Below are 18,159 nucleotides of genomic sequence, written 5' to 3' on the forward strand. Positions count from 1 at the left end.
GCCAGGTGGGATCCGAAACCACGACCTCCAGAATACCGGTCTGGTGCTACAACCACTACGCCACCGGAGTAGTGGTTATCCCCTCCACTTCCCCTCCACTTTCTGGGGTACTTATGTTTAGGTATTTTTGTTTCCCGTGCTTCGGGGTGGTAGCCAGCGCCACTTGGACTACTCGGGGTGAAGGGGACCTTCTTTTTAACCCCCGGGCCGTGACTCGAGTGTTTACGACGTGTCGAGAGTGGTCGACCAGCGTTGAACCCTCTTAAACTTCCTATGGCACTAAGACTGCCAGAACAGCGGCCTTCGCTATGCATGTAGCGAATCAGAATAGGAAATGAGGGGCTCGTTGAAAACAACACAGAAATAAGAGTTGGCAGTCAAAAAAACCTCGGAAAGCAAAGGGGAGGATGTAGTAGGTCATTGAAACAGATATAGAATTTGGAAAGAAAGGAAGTGGAGAAAAATGCCCGCCAGGTGGGATCCGAAATTTCTTTCTTTCTGCGTAGTGCAAGGATGTTCTAGTCCTATATTCTCAGCGACACCGATGCCATAGCGACAGTCAAATAATGCGGCTGGCACTTTCCGCTGAGATGAAGGAGACGGCCATGGTTGCAGAGGCGCTTTTAAGTTTAGGAAAGTGTCGTTGAGGGGCTCATTTTCAGCGTGAAGTTAATTCTGGATTGATTGTATGTAGGGCACTCCAGTAAGATATCGCCGGCTGTTTTCGGTTAACTGCAGTCGTCGCAATACGGATAGGAGGTTACGCCAAGGCGATACCATTAGGTGTTTGTGAGAGCTCGTTATGACGTAATCGATGGAACAATTCTCTATCCGACGTGGAATTCACTCCGGTAGTCTCAGGGCCATGGTAGGATCTTCACGATGAGGAAGTAGTGCTGGTTTTCTGGGAGAGACCAGAAGGTACTTCTTTCACGGAAAACAAGCGCCTTCCATCGGGCTTCTTCAAGAAAATATTTCTCCCTTTCACAGTTGCAATCCCCTTTTGGCGGCTACATCTTATTTTTTTTGCCTATGATACCACAGTGTGCAGGGATCCACTGCAGTATCACGCGGTGCCCGGCGACGCAGACTAGATAATTCACGTAGGAGACCTCACGGAATATATGTTGGCGAATTCTTTAGCAGCTGGGACGTTGCAGAGTTTGAAGCACTGTCTTCGAATCTGTTAAGATTACCCGCTGTGCTGGCTGCAGGCGGAAAACGTAGCGAAGTTCTTGGTTAATGGCATAAAGCTCCGCACATGTGGATGGCGTTGGGTGCTTAAGACGGTATGAGAGTGCTTGGCCGGTTGATGAAATGAAGAGACCGGAAGAACTGCAGTCAGGCGTAGATGAGCCATCAGTAAAAATGTGTGTCATATGAGAGTATTGGCTACCTATATGGGCAAGTGTTAATTGAAAGAGGCAAAGTTGAGCCGTAACCTTCTTTTGAGGTGAGTCCAGGCATGTTAAATTTTATGCACAAGGGGGATAGATTCCAAGGCGGTAAAACAGATGGCATGATTTCTCGTCGTTGGGTAGGTATGGAGATATATATATTCTTTATAGTTTCTGCGAAGCTCGAATATTTGTTGCACTGTACAATACCTGCCCGAAAATCGGCGTTTGTACGCGGCATATGCCTAAAGCGTATTCGAAATGTTTCCTGCATTCTACGAATATCTCAAGGCAAGCAACCAGCCTCTGCAAGTGCGCCAGTACGCGATTAGACCGTAGGGAGGCCGAGACAGGTACGCATACAGTTATTCCTGGCCGCAGTGAGCTGCTTTTTACATTCTAGCGAGAGCAGTTTCAGAACAGGCAGGCTGTAGCCGAGTAAGCCGTCTACATATGCTTTGCAGAGTAGCACCATGTATCTCCATTCGCAACCCCATCGACCTCCGGCAATGTACCCAATAATTTGTGCCACTGCAGAGATGTTTGTACGTAATCTCTGGACTTCTGGCACCCAGGATAGGTTTCGATCCACAACGATACCTAGGTATTTTTGCGTTCATATGTATTGCAGACAACGACCGCCAAGGATTATATGGTATTTTGTTATCCGCTTGCGGGTGAACGCCATAGCAACTCTTTTCTTGGAATAAAGGCGGAGACCCTTGAACGCAAGGCGCGCTGATATATTTCTCAAAGCTTTGTGTAGTCGCGGTTGCGTTGTACAGCATAACTTGCCGCACTCCAAATGCAGATGTCATCCCTATAAAGTGTGACCTTCACGCCAGGAGGGAGAACACGCTTTAGGTGGATAAGGGTAAGGTTGAATAACAACGGAATTAAGGCGGCTCATTGAGGCAGTCCTTTCTGTATGCTGTGACGGGAAGCAGGTCCTTCTGGCCTGCACTTGATAATTTCACGTCTTTTTAGCTAGCTCGCTATCCAGGAGTACTGCCTTCCACAAATACTAAAAGCATCTAGGCACTCTAGAACTGAAGTGTGCAAGACTGAATCAAATGCTGACTTTCTTAAGAAATACTACAGTCGGTATGTGTCCAAAATGCAGTTCTCCTTTCAGTGACGCGACGAGAGCAATTATGTTGACGATAGCGTATCTATTATCCCGAAGCGACTCATTTCAGGTGGGTAAAAGTTTCTGCTTTCAAAGTACCGGGCCGTTCTCTTAAATATCATTTTTTTAAGGATTTTGGCTACGCAGCTTAGTAAGGCTATAGGCCTAAATGACTGGGATGTTGTCGGTGGCTTCCCAGTTTTAAGATTGCTGTAATTTCAGCAAGTTTCCATTCTGCAGGAATACTACCACATAGCCAGGTTAAGCTGTGGTAGTACAGAACAGGGTGTCGAACCGGAACTTTTGCGGGTTCGGTTCGGGTTCGGGTTCAAGCCCTTCGGGTTCGGTTCGGGTTCAGTTCCAGAGCACCATTCCGTTCCGGTTCGAACCGGTTCGAACCGGTTCAAACGGGTTCAAACGGGTTCGAAGAAAAAAAGCAGGCGTGATTTTTCTGTTAATTTTTTTTGCTCGTTTTTCGTTTCCTTATAAAGTCGGCATAAAAACAGTCATAATGAAGGTTTCTTTGTCCAAATATTTTGTCTTCGCCAAACTAATGCGACCCTGCAACACTTTTTTCAACTTTTTTCTAAATCTTGAGTGCTTGCAGAAAGTAGCCAACCAACACATTAGATTATGGGGTCGCAATGTGCCTCAGCCAAAAATTACTGCTACCTCCTCGTCAGATAACTTTGAAACTTGCTCAAAATATTTTTCTCTCCTTCCCGGTCTTCGCATTCTTCGACCGCTGAATTACGTCATTACAACGGTGTAGTGGCTGTTTGCCGTCTTTCATTAAGTTGCAGAATAGAACGCATTTGATAGCCACTTAAAAAAAGCCACAAATGTGGAGCAGAAAAGGAAGGTGTATATGCAGCGACGAGCAAATCACGCACTGTTGCTCTGTGTTGGCTATCGCGAAACTTTTCGCAGTGCTTCCACATGCGAAAAAGAGTTGAAGCGTTTATTGAAAGTGTTGATTTACTTATTCACTGCTTTTTTATTTATTTATTTATTTATTTATTTATTTATTTATTTATTTATTTATTTATTTATTTATTTATTTATTTGTTTATTTATTTATTTATTTGTTTGTTTGTTTGTTTGTTTGTTTGTTTGTTTGTTTGTTTGTTTGTTTGTTTGTTTGTTTGTTTGTTGGGTTTAACGCGCCCACGCAACGCCGACGGCGAGGCGCACTATAGTGAAGGGCTCCGGAATAATTTTGACCACCTGGGGATCTTTACGTGCGCCGAAATTTCGGACACACGAACGTTTTCGCTTTTCGCTTCCATCAGAAAAGTGGCCGCCGCGGCCGGGAATCTAAATCGCGTCTGTGTGCTCAGCAGCAACGCCTTAGCTACTGAGCCACCGCGGCGAGTTTATCTAAAGTGTTGAAGAGCTCCTTTAACTGTACCTGCAAAATGTTTTCTATGGTAGTGGGACGTGTATGTGGCGCCGACTGCCAAGCGTGGGATGTGGCATTTAGAGAAATTTCGTTCTGCTCCACTTTTATCTGCTAACAGAACTGTTAGAAAGAAAGAATGGATACAAAGACTCATTGGACGGCGTGTATAGGACGGCATTGGATAGGGAAGCACCGGAGATAGGAACTTGCTAATGGCCCTTGAGCGACTGGTGACAGCAATTGGGCTCTCGGAAAGATGATAGCCAAGTGAAGTCACAGAGAGAGAGAGAGAGAGAGAGAGAGAGAGAGAGAGAGAGAGAGAGAGAGAGAGAGAGAGAGAGAGAGAGAGAGAGAGAGAGAATGAAGTTTAATTCAATCGAGGCAAAGTTTCAGAGAGGCGACTTTATTCGAGGGGGCTGAATCGACCGCCGTTTCCATCAAGAGCAACTGATCTTCCAGGCCGGAGCTGGCCATGGCTGTCTCCCAATTCTCTATGAAAACGGGGAGGTTGGATGGATCTACGGCACACTTGTCGCAGCCGCCTACTATGTGTATGATGTTCCCAGGCTCTCCACAGAAGCAACAAAATGGAGAGAGTTGTGTCCCGTCAAAGAGGTGAAGTCTGGTGTTGTGTGGGAAGGTGTATACCCACAGGGTGCGGAGTAATCTTTCCTGGTTAATCGGTAGCAATTTGTGCTGGGAGGAATACGTTCTATGGAAGAGGCCATAGTGCTGAGTAACTTCCTGGTCTATGACTGCAGGATGCATGCACTCGGGCCGGGCTTCATCAGCGCTGGCTAAGCGAGTCAAATCTCGACCCACGAGGTTGGTGATCTTGTTTGCCGGGGATGCCAGTATGAGCTGGTGCTCATACAATCGTGACTGGTCACGTTGGTGGTTTCTAATTTATCATCGGAAGTGTTGTAACATGCAATCGACCGTTGGCAAAGTTGGGCCATGCCTGCTAAGAGTCTGTTATGAGAGTTTTGGCGCCGCTTTGGCTAAGCGCACGTGCTATCGCCGCTTCCTCAGCTTAGAGGGGGCTGTGTTCGGGGGTTGAGATGCTACACGTGTGGGAGGCTGCAGAACGGTTACACAAAGAGAAGGTATTAAAGACTGCTATCGGGTGTCTTTGCATCAAACCAGTAGATCGTCCCTCCCTTTTTTTCTTGCAGTTTAGTTTCTTTCCAACTGTCTCCCCTCATATATACACACGTTTCGAAAACCATTTAATGAATATAAAATATGCATTAAGCAATTAGTTAGTAACTTTAGTCCGAGATGTCAATGTTAATATAGCAAAAACCTAATAGCGCAATACGGGCATAAAGAAAGACTTTTATAGCATTCAGGCGTCGTCACATAACTTTGCGGATACTTTGTGTGTGACAAAATTTCCTGATTTGTCGAGAAGGAGAACGCTGCAAAATTTCTAAATGCCAAGGACCCCAAAGATATCATGTTTGGTCCGACCGTCGAATCCGCCTTAACTGACCCGCTAATTCCTTTATTCCAAATTAATCAACACACCAGTCCCACTAATTCACATTAGCTCATTCACTCACCTAATTCACCCCAGTCTACCCGCTAACCCACACTAATCGACTTCAATCCGTCCGCCTCGTAAGTTTAAGGTTGAGCAGATTCAAGATAACATGAAAATGCTATCAAATATACTTTAAAAGTGGAAATTAGGATTCCCCATTTTTTTATATCTCATGTTCTCTTAGAGCAGTAACCAAGGGACACAACGGCTCTGTATACAAGAAAAAGTGACGTTAATTTTGAGAACTGCGAGTGTTGGTGTCTCAGTGCTGTTTGTATATAACGGCCCATTCAAACTAGAATAAGTGGAAGATATGGATTTATTGTTGACGGTGTCCCTGAAGGCCTTCACAAGCGGACAGGTATGCCTGCGAATTAACAACACATTGAAAACTTTACACGATTTTAAACACCATGTAGATAGAAACCATGAAGAATATTTCATGATATGTTGCCTCGCAATATGCGTTGTAACTTAAGTTATGCTAAATGTAAAAGATAATTGGGAGAGATGGGCAGTACCTAACGCAAAGTGATTGTATATACGGACAACTTTACATTAAATTGAGCGCAATACCGTAATTACCCGATTCTAACGCGCACCCGATTTTCCTGGGAAAAAAAACAAAAACTTGCACCTTCGATTGTAATGAGCACGGAACTTTGTGAGCAAGAAAAACGAATGCGAGAGAAACGGGCGATTTATTTTCCGAAGTAATCTCACTCATCTCACTCCTCGCCGCTCTCCGCTGACCACAACATCTTGTCCTCGGTGCCGTCAAGCGCGTTCGCGACTCTGAACGAACGTTCAACCATGGTCGATGGGATCGTGGCCCCCGCCTCGCACGCCCATCCCGCGAGCTTCTCCAGAGGCGCACGCTTCAGCCGACCGCTCGTTTTAAACGCGTGAGAGCCGCTTCTGCCATTGCTGTTATCAAGCGCGCAAGTGGAACGATTTGACGATTTGTGTGAACGCCGATAGAAAAGCTTAGGCGCCTATGCTTCCTGCGTCCGAAAAATCGCTGCTAAAAGTAGCTTTGGCGCCATCTTGATATGGCGATGGCGATGGGTGGGAAAAAATTTCCGCTGTTTTGGCAGTTTCGGTTTCGTATCCGATTCTAACGCGCATGCGATTTTTCGACCTATTTTTCCGGAAAAAAAGTGCGCGTTAGAATCGGGTAATTACGGTAATTAGAAGAGAACATGATGGGCCTTGGGAAGTGCAGACTACGCAAAATATTTCATGGTTCTGTCTAGCGAATGGCAAAATATCTTCAGACGCAAGGTAGGGTACCGAAATGGAAAACTAGAAATCGCATTTTTGAGGCCCCGGAACCGGTTCGGAACGGTTCCTTCGATTCGTTCCGGTTCGGGTTCAGTTCCAAAATGGCGGAAAAAATACGGTTCCGGTTCAGTTCCGGTTCCGGGCAAAAATTCGGGTTCGGTTCCGGTTTTTGGTTCGGTTCCGGTTCCGGTTCGACACCCTGGTACAGAAGGCGTAGGCTTGAATGATGAGACAGCTGGAAAATCACTTCGCATGGTATGTCATCATAAGCTGTAGAAGAACGTTTATTGACATTTAAGATGGCCGTGTCGAGCTCTTGAACAGAAAATGAAGGTCGATTGCGGCTACAGAGTTTTGTGGCGCCGCGTCAGGGACACATTGAAGAGATACTGTAGATATGAGCCGACAATACTCTTCGGCGGTTAATTTTTCGGATATCCCTTCGTGCAACGACAGCGCCTTGAAAGGGTACCGTTGCTGGTTGTCGTTGCGGATACCTTTTATAATGCGCCATACCCTCGATATTGGTTTCTGGTCATCTAATTTAGCTCACAAATCACGCCACCGTTGCGGTTTATTTTTCTATATAACGCCTAACGTGCCTTTGCGGTTTTCCAGCCCGCCGGAATGTCGCTAAGTTGATAGTGCGCCGCGCCTTACGCTCAGCGCGTCCACGAATGGCACGCGGCCTTTCATGTTCGGGTTCGGTCTGAATATCTAGACGCTTCCTCACGACGACCAGTGAATCTGTCAGGCAATTAACCATAGTTGTTATTGTGTCATTGTCAAGAGTTACCTCGGTTATTCCCACATCAGTAACGATTTTTGAAGGTTTTCAAGCCTGTGGCCTCACATTACTTTGACGTCGACGCGCAGCTGCACCTTGATAAGATATTAAAATTGGAAAGTGATCGCTGCCTCTAGTTTTCAAATGTCTACAGGAAGTAAATTTTTCATTCAAGCTGTTTGAAACGAATGTCAGGTAGACACAGCTGGTGATTGTTGTATTTTTATATAGGTGATGCTGCCGTCATTGAAAGGTTGCATGTTGCGATTTATAAGTAGGTCAGCAAGCCTTGCTCTACGAGAATTGGTATGTGCCCGTCCCATATTTTATTTTGTGCATTGAAACCACAACATATGAAGTGAGATGGCCGCGTGCCTGCCATTATATTTTCAAGCCTTCGAGCATCAAATGCAGCTCCTTGTTTCAAGTAGGCGTCCCGAGCATAGTGGTAGCACACACATATTGCTCAATGTCATGAGGTTCGACGGGTACGCCTGCAGCTTCTACCTCTCTCCGAAACGAATGGGCAAACGACCTACTCCAGTTATGAGGTGTGACTGAAGGAAATATTAATTCCATAGTCAAAAGTTATCTTGAACGCTGGATTCTGAGATTACGAGGACTGGGAATTGATATGCCCGCGCAACTTGACGAAAATCTGCAAGTTTTGAGCGCAGGCCACGGCATTCCATTGGAAGATTGTGCAGCCCCTGAGGTTAGTGTTTTAAGACACTTTCGGAGAAGTGATTACCACTTGGGTCGTCATTGCTGTGCTCCGAAATTCCGCTGCAGCGCCTTTAATGAGGACTTCACAAGCGCTCCAACGCCAGTACAGCCTCCACTTCAGGGAGACATTGGGAGGAGTGTTTAGCGTGTAGCAGAGCCATGAGAGCCATGAAAACGATGGCGATGAGAAGATTCACAACATATGGCGGTGTGCGTTGATATGCCGTTTCATCGTGGTTCTTACGATGACGTCGCAGTGAAAACGAGGTTGGGGCTTTAGTGGCAGCTCACAGTTGCGCAGAAGTCGGTGGTGCTACTGCATATGACTTCTTCTGTAGTGGACCTTGAAGTGGTGTGTCGTTCTATGAGGATGTCACCGTGGTAAAAACAACCTCTGGGTTCGGCGGAGGCTCACGTAGATTGGTAGTTTTGTTCTGGATTCGCTCGACAATGCGAGCAAGGGTAGCAGCCTTTTTGTGTGGGCAAGCTCCATATGACGCGGGATGTGGGCCTCCGAAATTCACACATTGATGTTTCGTGCGGGAGGTGCAGTCCTTGGGCGACTAAGCACCAGAGAATATTTTACAACGCACTGTTCCTCTTTAGTTTTTGGCGATATGACTACGTCTTTGACATTTAAAGCTTTTCGTTGCTAACCCAACTTATTATGTCACTGGAAAACTGCAGAAGCCAAGGAACATACGTTCCGGGAGGGGTGACGCTGATTTAGACACCACAATCACTAGTTCGGCGAGATTAAGTAACGACGCCGTCATGATTAGGGTGATAAGAAACTTGCCTGCGGGGGGATATTGCACCTAGGTCGCGTATGTCGTTTCCAAGGTCCTGGTCGGTGTACTCGAGGGGGACACCTTAGATTTTCCCGTAGGTAGCCATGTAAGACTGGGTACATGAACATCCACAGCCATGGCAGCGAGAGTAGAGATCTGAAGAAGGCGGTTCATCGCGACAAAAAATGATACGGTGACAATGACAATACCGTCCTTGTCCAATCAGTGACTTGAGACTTTCTACTGTGCCGTCGCCAAGACGTTTCTATTGACTTTCCACAGGGTACATCCAGCATCTCTCGGTTAGAACACGACCGGAATTTCGGTGGTTCTTTCGTTCTTGTTAGTGACAGGAGCGAACAGTACTTGGTCCATTTGAATCACGTCGGAATCAGGTTATGCATGGTCGCCTGAGGTTGATCTACACTGCACATTTTAAGGGCTGAGGTGCTCGGTGATTCTCCAGGAGTGTTGTGGAGAATGGTGTGGAAGGCGCCTGTCTTTGTTCTCCATGATGGTGGCATGGAGCGCAGCCGATGGCGGCACCCCGCTGTGCAAGAGGGCCCCCTCACTGCTTCCTGCGAGCCAATTGATGCGGTGGGTCCTCTTACTGGGGTGGTGGCAGTGCAAAAGAGGAGACAGTGCACAGAAAGGTGGCCCTGAAGGGCAAATACAGGCAAACAAAACGAAATATTTGGAGAGCGGCTACGCCAACCGGCCTTACAAGCAGATCTTCATCTTCCTAGAAGGCAGGTGTATTAGGTATTGATTAGACGTGTCTTTCTTACCTGTGCCTTTCTCGGGAGAGTGGATGTTACCGTTCGGTAGTGCTTTCACTACGATGTGTGCCATGTCTACACATACCTGTACAATTATTTGGTATTTCTGCGCAGTGATGAGCCGAAGTTTAACTTGCATAATACCTTGAATGTTTTCGACAAATGTCGGATGGGTCTGAAATTTGTCTTCGAGCAACCAGTTGAAGGCTGCCTACAGTTTTTGGATTTGAAACATGGACTCTCGAAGCAGCACCCTTGTTGGTGTTATCACCCTCGTTCTGAAGAGCCTTTTCTATACGACTCATCTGGCCATTCGAGCATTGCAAAAAGAAGAATTGGTATGTCATGTCTCGAATTGGCTGTGAATAAGTCTTGTTAACATCTGGCGGGAGAGAGTTTTCTGTGGTATTCTCTACTAATGTGTAGTCCGGAGGGTGTGCCAGCCTTGTGCGCCAAATTAAGGACAACTCAAATGACAAAGGGAAGGGTGGGCGTGACCGTAAATGGGATGTGATCTTGTATGCACATAAAATGGCGCGCGGTTTGCCGAAAGCCAGGTCCCCGTAAGGTGTAAAGGTGTTGTTTTCCGCCAAAACTAAAGTGGCGATTCTTGCTTCGTTGTCAACAACAGTCCGAGGAAATTGAAGACGAAGTGCGACGCGAGCCATTGCAACCTTTGGCTTCTTGTGCGATGGATGTAGTCTATGGAATACCGTTGTCATGGAAGTTCGTGAACGTGGTCCAGACAGGAGGCTGTGTAAACGTCCTCTTGCGAGAGAAGTTGTCTACTATAGTGAATTGTACGAGCCCTTACCTTCCTCCGCTTTGCAAAAAGTGTCGTTGCAACACTTTGTACAAAGAAAAGAAACTATGCTGTTGCACCGGCATAATGATCAAACTGTTAGGGAACTTGTGGAGATCTTTTATATCAGTGTACATGAAGACAGGAAGACTTTCAGTCACTCTGCAGGGTAAGAAGCACCTGCGAATTGGCACTATGTTTCTTTAATCTATATTTTGTCCTTGTGTATATATTGTCGCGTGCTTTGTTAACTGAGCAGCTGCGAGGAAGCACTTGTTTGTTTATGTCCTCTCTTTCTGTCGCCGTTATTTTTGCGCTTTCAATTGTTTTTACGTTATGCACTAGCTAGCCCTACTTGCGGTATTCCTTCAGTTCACAGAAATGGTATGTGATTTCAGTGGGCACGGCGCCTGCGCAATGAAGTTTGTTCTATGCCCCCTCGGTAGCCGCCTCCTCGACAGGTACGGTCGCAGCCACTCCCGTGCCTTAAGCCACTACAACAAATCTTTTCTCCCATCCAAACTTATGCTGGCGCAAGCACTGTGTTAATAAACTAAAACGGTGGCAAAGAAGAAATACCACACCCTCAAAACCGAAGAAAAGACGGGAACAAAACAAATTTGGGGGTTCAATGCGGCGCAGCTACGCCTGGCTTATACAGCACGCCCTTGTAGAGGGCTACAGATATTATTTTTGTACCACCTACGTATATCTAACGGGCGCTGAAATCTCCACGCCCCTGCGTTTTCGCTTTTCGGCTCCACCTGAAAGGCAGCTGCCTGACATAAACGAATTCAAATGTGTGCTATTTATAAAGAATACCGAACATACAGTGTCTAATTTCACAAATGTTTAAATTAAGCCTAAAAGTTTTCACAGCCCTTTCATTGCCGCAAGCTTCTTGCTATACACGGTGGATTCCGCCACCCGGCTTATCTAAAAACTCACCGCCAAAATTGGTCACTATGCATTACAGAGAACGGTCCCGTTAGAAAGCAAGGCCGCAGCTGAGCACACACCACGCAAACTCGCGTGACGTTCTTCTTGCGACGATGACTACCTTACTCAGGTACCCGACAAGAATAGAGAACGTCTCCTTGTCATACACCCGGGAACACAATTCTTCCTATTGCCAGACGGGGACGTTAACGCCGTGGAATCACAAAGTGCCTGCAGTATGGAAACCCCCCGGAAACCTACACGGGAGACGAATTGTGCTTGGAAACGCACCAGATTGCCATAAAACGGGGCTAAATACGAGAAAACAAAAAGCTTCTTCAACGCAACAAGGCCATATTGAAGGGCACGCTATCCAGACAGCGTCTGAAACATTAAAAATACAACTTCCATAGAGACATGTCTGTCACCCGTGACCAGCTTTAACGCTAATCAGTACACAGTGCAATAAACGTGGTAACCCCGTTTCGGAAAGCCTCCTTGAAGTCGAGGTAAAAAGTTCCAGATGCATCTGCAACTTTTTTTAGGTACCCTTTCAATCTATTCGCCACCCCTAGGCTGAAAAAATATACACAAAAAAAGATTAGCCGAATGAGTGAATTTCGAGCCGGAACTCTCAAGTGTTTAATCATAGGTCTCTTTTTTTTGCCTGCTCAGAGCAGCTTTGAGCAGTTCCAGGCAGCCCAAAACTGCTCCCGCCATAGATGTTCTATGGGCAAATAAAATACGGAGCTGCTTGGAGGTGCTCAGAGCTGCTTTGAGCAGGCAAAAAACAGAGACCAGATATTGCACTGAGAGGCCTTAATAGTTTGAAATTCCTCGTTACGCTTTATTTTTTCCAGGGATCTGGGGTTCCAGGGATCTGGGGGATTCAACCGAGACGAATGTTTTCGTGTGCTTTTTTTGTGTGTAATGGATGCTGGAGCCAGCAGGAAGCAGCATCGTTTGTTGGTTCTATTTTCGGTTCACTTTGTTTTTACTGTTTTGTATTACTTTTGGAAAGCAGGTCCGCAGGAATTGTGAATAAATGACACCGTCTTACCGCGAAGCTGCATACGACTAATACCCTAGGTCTACCGGGGGTGTGAAAGTTTGGCTGGGGGCCTGACTACATGCTATAAGGCTCCCATAGTAACGCTCGTTCACTCGTTTCACTTTCTCCTAGCTTGTTCTTTGTTACCTGGCTCGCCCGCCTGTTCGTTCGTTCGCTGGTTCACTTGCTCCCTCACTCGTTCGTTCGTTCCTTCATTCGCTGGCTCGCTTGCCAACCGACGGACCAACCGAAGCCATTGAATTGTCCCGAGCCCGGGGAATTCAATGGCGTCCTCCAAGAAATTTTAGACGGATAATGAAAGTCGTCAGGCTGGTGTTATTTTCCATTGGTACTGAAAAGACACAAACGAATAATTACAAGGAATATATTAACCCGATTCCATTAATGTATGGTTGTTATCGCTTGTGCAACCGTGTAAGCCAAGCGAAGCGTATACCATTTTGTTCGCTTTGTATGTAGTGATACTAGTTTAAAACATCGGCTGGGCTTTGCCAATAGCGCGAAGTTGCTACTTAGGCGACTGCGAGAAAACTTGAAGTTTATCTCGCCGGTGTGATTTTTAATCCAGATATACAGCAGACTCTCCATAAACGGAACTTAAAGGGACCGAAAAAAAAAAGTTACGTTTAACAGGAGTTCCGTTTACTGAGATAGATGTGTGAAAGCGCACATTTGTGTGCGTAAACACTCTTAATACCATTTCATAAAACTCTAAGCATTAGAAGGGGAACGTATCTGATAGTTTTTTCAGAAAGCAAGGAAACAACAAGATGTTTAGGCACAGCATTCACGAAGTTGATTTGGCAACAATAAATTGCTGTGCACTACAACATGCATACATACAACACGCAAACATATAACATGTTTGTTTGAGTCCTTGCCACTGCATCTTTACGGAGGCTAGAGGCCTGCTCTTCGCAAGGGCTTACGAGCCAGCGAATTTGGAAGACGGCAATGCGGTAATGAAGGGCGAATAGCACCACGCAGGCACGATCGAGGCGGCAGGAGCTGAGCCCTGTAACCTCGGGGTCTTGAATCGAGACCGAACGATTGGAACAAGTGCGATGTTGCATTCGTCTCGCTAACAGGGCTGACCACTAACGAGGCGACCTTTACGAGGCCAACGAGGCTAAAAAACAGACGAAGAAAAGAAAAACGAAACACTCGGAACCTTAAAAAACTGATTCTCATTCGAGTGGGCTTCACAAGTCGCATTTGTATTTCCGTTTACACAGTGACGCGGAAGTTACAGTTCCGATTACCCAGAGTTTTTTTTACGTTATCTCAATACAAAACCAACCAACTTACAGGCTATTGTTCCGTTTAAGCGGCCATTCCGTTTAAGCGATTTCCTCTTATCGAGATTCAACTGTACCCGCCTTCTGAAAAAATCCCGTGGGTGAGTCCCCTCGCTTTAGTAAAAAAAGTGTATTGAGTGGACTGCTAATTTTGGAAATACAGTGTATGAATTTCCTCTTGAAACTACAAATTTTGTACGCTCACCCACCTATACTGTTAATTTTGTTCTTTCAATACAGGCTAACCTAAGGTATCTGACGGTATCAAAACCAGCTGTGAAGCTCCGGATATGTGCCCTTGAACTTCTCAGTGTAAGGGCACTTATTTTATCCAAAGTTTTGTTTAAAAAAAGATGCTATGCCATTATCCTAAATTGTTCCCGCCTACGGCTTCACGTTTTCCCAGGCTGATCAAGAGGCTTTCATGGAACGGACTGAAGAGGGATATGTCGAAGGATATACCACTCTTATGGGACTACAGAACTACGTCTTTCGGTACAATTACAAAAAGTACAAGGGATATGATGCTGTATTTCTTTTTACAGGGTAAGGCCTGTTATGCTGCGCAGTTCTATGGTATAGGGCATGAAGAATGTGTTAACCCGTACAAAATTCTTTGTTTTACAGTTCAGACATGGTTGAGTATGCCGGTCGCAACAAGTGGTACCACGGGTTATCAGGTGAGAATATGGAAAACACGCTTCCACCAAGAATATTCAACAAAACGTTTGCACACGATGCCATAAGTTATCGAAATGCTTATCATGTACATAGCTAAAATAGCAGTACAAATGTTACAAAAAGTGACTTTTCGTCCATTCCATCAAATGGTTCGTCGATAATTCAGCATGATAATTTTTCTGAGACCGCGATATGCTTGGCCTTTTTGCACTTTTAGGAAAAGGCGCATTGTGTTTGTTTCGAAAATACTTGAACGGAAGGCAGGCGGTAAAGTTTAACTACCTCAGTTATTCAAAGAAGCCCGACGGCAGAGAAGTTATTAATACATACCTTGTACAGCTGCCGCGATTTGCTGAGGAGGTGCTTCTGGCCATTCTTCGCTTTTGGGGAAGTCCATGGTGTCGCATATTTATGCGCACACAGGCGGACAGCCCCACCTTTGTTATCTTGCCGGTGAAAGGGTGCGAGAGTATAAAAAGGTTTTTTGCTGTTTTCCCAGCAATCCCCCCGGTGCCCTCACCTTGAGTATTTATGTGGGGTTCATATTAACCCGAGTGGGTTGGAGGAACCCTGTACCTCCATTCTACTCAACCCTCCCTCTTGGAGTCCATGCATCCTTGACTAGAGTTGCTTTTAGTTGGGAAATTTTTATTAGTGTTGTTTTTTTGTTCTCATGAATACAACGGAGTTTACGATTGAGAGTGAGAGACTGGGTCTCATGATTGTATTTGCACCCAAACCTAGGACTGTTTGTTGTTAAGGTCAATCAGCGGCCTAGTGTACGTGAATTATAAGATGCTTTTTATTGTCTGTTGGGACACGCCCTTGTAGGCGGGATTTTTGCGTAATAAAACTGAACTGCTTGATCTTTTGGATTGACGCTGATGGGAAGCCAATGAGGAGGGTCAGTCGACCAAACGCGGGCGAACGAGGGCAGAGGACGAGAGTTAGATATGCTTAGATAAGCCTGTTTATGTGTTCCTCAGTTTTCATGTAAATAGTGCCTATTCTTCCATTCGTGTGACGTGAGTTCTAACTAAATGTCATCGTGAGTAGATTAAAAAGAGTTAACACCAGGGCTTCAACCGCCATAAAATCACTTCACCGCCTTACCGAACAAGCTGTCCTAGCGACAGAACAAAACTAGCCGCTAACATAACGTGCGCATCTTAATGACAGAATTATGGTTTGGGACCACTAAAAATAGGATAAATGGCATGGGCCCCTGGGATGTTGAACTAACAAAACTTTCTTTTGAACATTTGTCGCAATGTTTTGGCTGTAGCGCTTGGGCTAATGTTGGGCCAGGTTTAGGTGGGTTTGCCTGCTGAATAGCTGTTTGCTACCGCTCAGCCGATCGTTAGGTCAGCCATAGTGCCCTTGTACAAGACAAAATGGATCCTTCAAGCTTGTCCCGGGCAGTGTATACTAAAAATTAACTAAAGAAGGTTTGCTCGAAAAGTCGCAGTAAATAAAACTATCGTCTTTATTTGTAAACGGGAGTTCTTAGTGGAACAAATGTGAAATGTATATTCTCAGAAACTACAAGAATGTAGCACTGAACAATTATACACTCTTAATAAAAAAGGATTTAAAATTGTAGTAACGGCCGTTTTTACTAACACCTCACGAGCCTTACTACCCCGCGGTACGGTACGTAAGCTCTGCCAATAGCAACTGCATGGTTAGCAAATTAACTGGATCCAGGGAGTAGTGTACACTAGATTAAGGCCTACGTACACTAGATTAAGGCCTACTACGTTATATATGGCCAGTTAGCAAACGCAGGTAGCTCAAAAGGCGTTATTGCTAGGACTTTATTAGTGAATTATAGTGTAGCTTACTGACTGCCTAATTTGGTAACCCTAACTAGTGCTACATTTACTACCTCCAGTTCCTAACTGCCTAATGCACACTGGTACAAGTAACTTGTTAGTGTTCCGCTAGTGAATGACACAACCTTTTTCTAAGAGTGTAGCGCGTCTAACAGGATCAATAACTCGTTTTAGAATGACCTATCCATGTTACAGTAAAAATCACACTGGCACGACACACGTTTTTTAGAGACGTGGTCTGTTCTTATTTCGTGAAACAACTATGCTTTTCAATCGACAACTTATGCACTGTACCATCTATTACACAAATTTACAGAGAACACTACAGATATATGTCGCCTGCCAAACAACCATTTAGAAAGTGTTTTTCTGTCGCCTGACTGTGTCATTTCTGATTGATTGTGATCCCTTTTATTGTTATTATTTGTATTGATGTTCACTTGTAAAATGCTTTTGTCCAGGAACTGTTTTTTTCCTGCCGTATGTGTAAAACACGAAACGCGTATGTGACTATGCGACTATCCATGTGGACAACGTTGTTTTTTTTGTGGGGACAAGTAGCTTTCTTTTATTTACCATAAATTTGTGCACAGTTGCTGATCTAAAAGCTGCAATAGCAGCTTGACGAGGCCCAGCAAACCGTTACATGGCAATAACGACCGACATCAAAGCTCTAGGCGGTTTCGTAACATAACTGAACAAGATATACATAAATCCAATCTACGGAATTTACAAACAACCAAACCGTAAATCTGATTAAGCCGTCTTTTAATTCAATGGCAGGATACATATATTGGTAGGCACGATTTGCTTTCGGATATAAATTATACAAAATCAATCCCAAACAGCAGAACATTAGACAAGGAATAAAAACCAAGCAGCACAAACATTTAAAACTTGCAGAGAGCAAAAAATGAAAACAAAGTCTGGAACTTTCATGATAATTACAAATTTGTCTACGAGATAACAAAATATTTTCTTAATTCCCGAAAATTCACTCGTGTACAACAATGCTTTCTTTTTCTGCCCTGTGTACAATTTTTTCTCGTCTAAGAGGACGTTTTCATAGTAGGTATTAGTGTTTCTTGGTGTTTTCAACGTGAAAGACGTGGTGATGGAATGTATTCCATGGTGTGTCTTCCAATGCTGTCAATACAGGGGCAACCGCCTGGTCGAGCTACTTCTCACCGTAGCTTTTTGCGGCTGCTCTATCCTCTTTGTAAAAAAGAAAAATACAGATTTGATTTCATTTTACTTTGGTTTTTACAATTGCACTTCCGAATGCTTAAGCACCCGAATACTGTATAACGATTGAAATGAATTTAGGGATAGAGAAGGGAGATTAAACGCGTACTGACACGAAATTTAAAAGCAGAGATAAATATGTACAGAGATTCCGTTGTATATATGGGGTTATATTAAGGATCGTAGGATGTCTGTGATGTCGTGAGATTTTCAAGTGAGACGGATGATGGGTTATACGCGTTAGACGGTATGAGCGGCGCCAGGTTGTAGGAAGGGTAAAAAAAAAATTCCCTCGCACTTCCCCGAGGGGGAGAGTGTGTAAGTGCGAATGCACGGTTATTGATTGCGCGATTACGGTGGATATCCTGATCTTGGAGTGGAGAGGAGGCGCCCAACACCCGCAGTCACTGAGCGGAGAGAGGAGGAGGAGAGTAGCGCCCGCCGTT

The 18,159-nt window shown here is 45.1% G+C and overlaps 1 protein-coding gene across 1 annotated transcript in view; it reads left to right on the top strand.

The window, feature by feature from the left end:
- LOC144164091 (venom metalloproteinase antarease-like TtrivMP_A) overlaps positions 1 to 18,159 on the top strand; it is a 71,379-nt gene that overhangs the window by 43,299 nt on the left and 9,921 nt on the right. The window contains exons 6-8 of the mRNA XM_077694654.1: positions 14,193 to 14,264; positions 14,359 to 14,498; positions 14,580 to 14,632. Coding sequence (XP_077550780.1) covers positions 14,193 to 14,264; positions 14,359 to 14,498; positions 14,580 to 14,632 — 265 coding nt within the window. The remainder of the gene's footprint in view (positions 1 to 14,192; positions 14,265 to 14,358; positions 14,499 to 14,579; positions 14,633 to 18,159) is intronic.

This window comes from Haemaphysalis longicornis, unplaced genomic scaffold, assembly GCF_048455015.1.
Source record: "Haemaphysalis longicornis isolate Haplotype H1 unplaced genomic scaffold, Haemaphysalis longicornis Haplotype H1 scaffold_13, whole genome shotgun sequence".
Lineage (NCBI taxonomy): Eukaryota > Metazoa > Arthropoda > Arachnida > Ixodida > Ixodidae > Haemaphysalis > Haemaphysalis longicornis.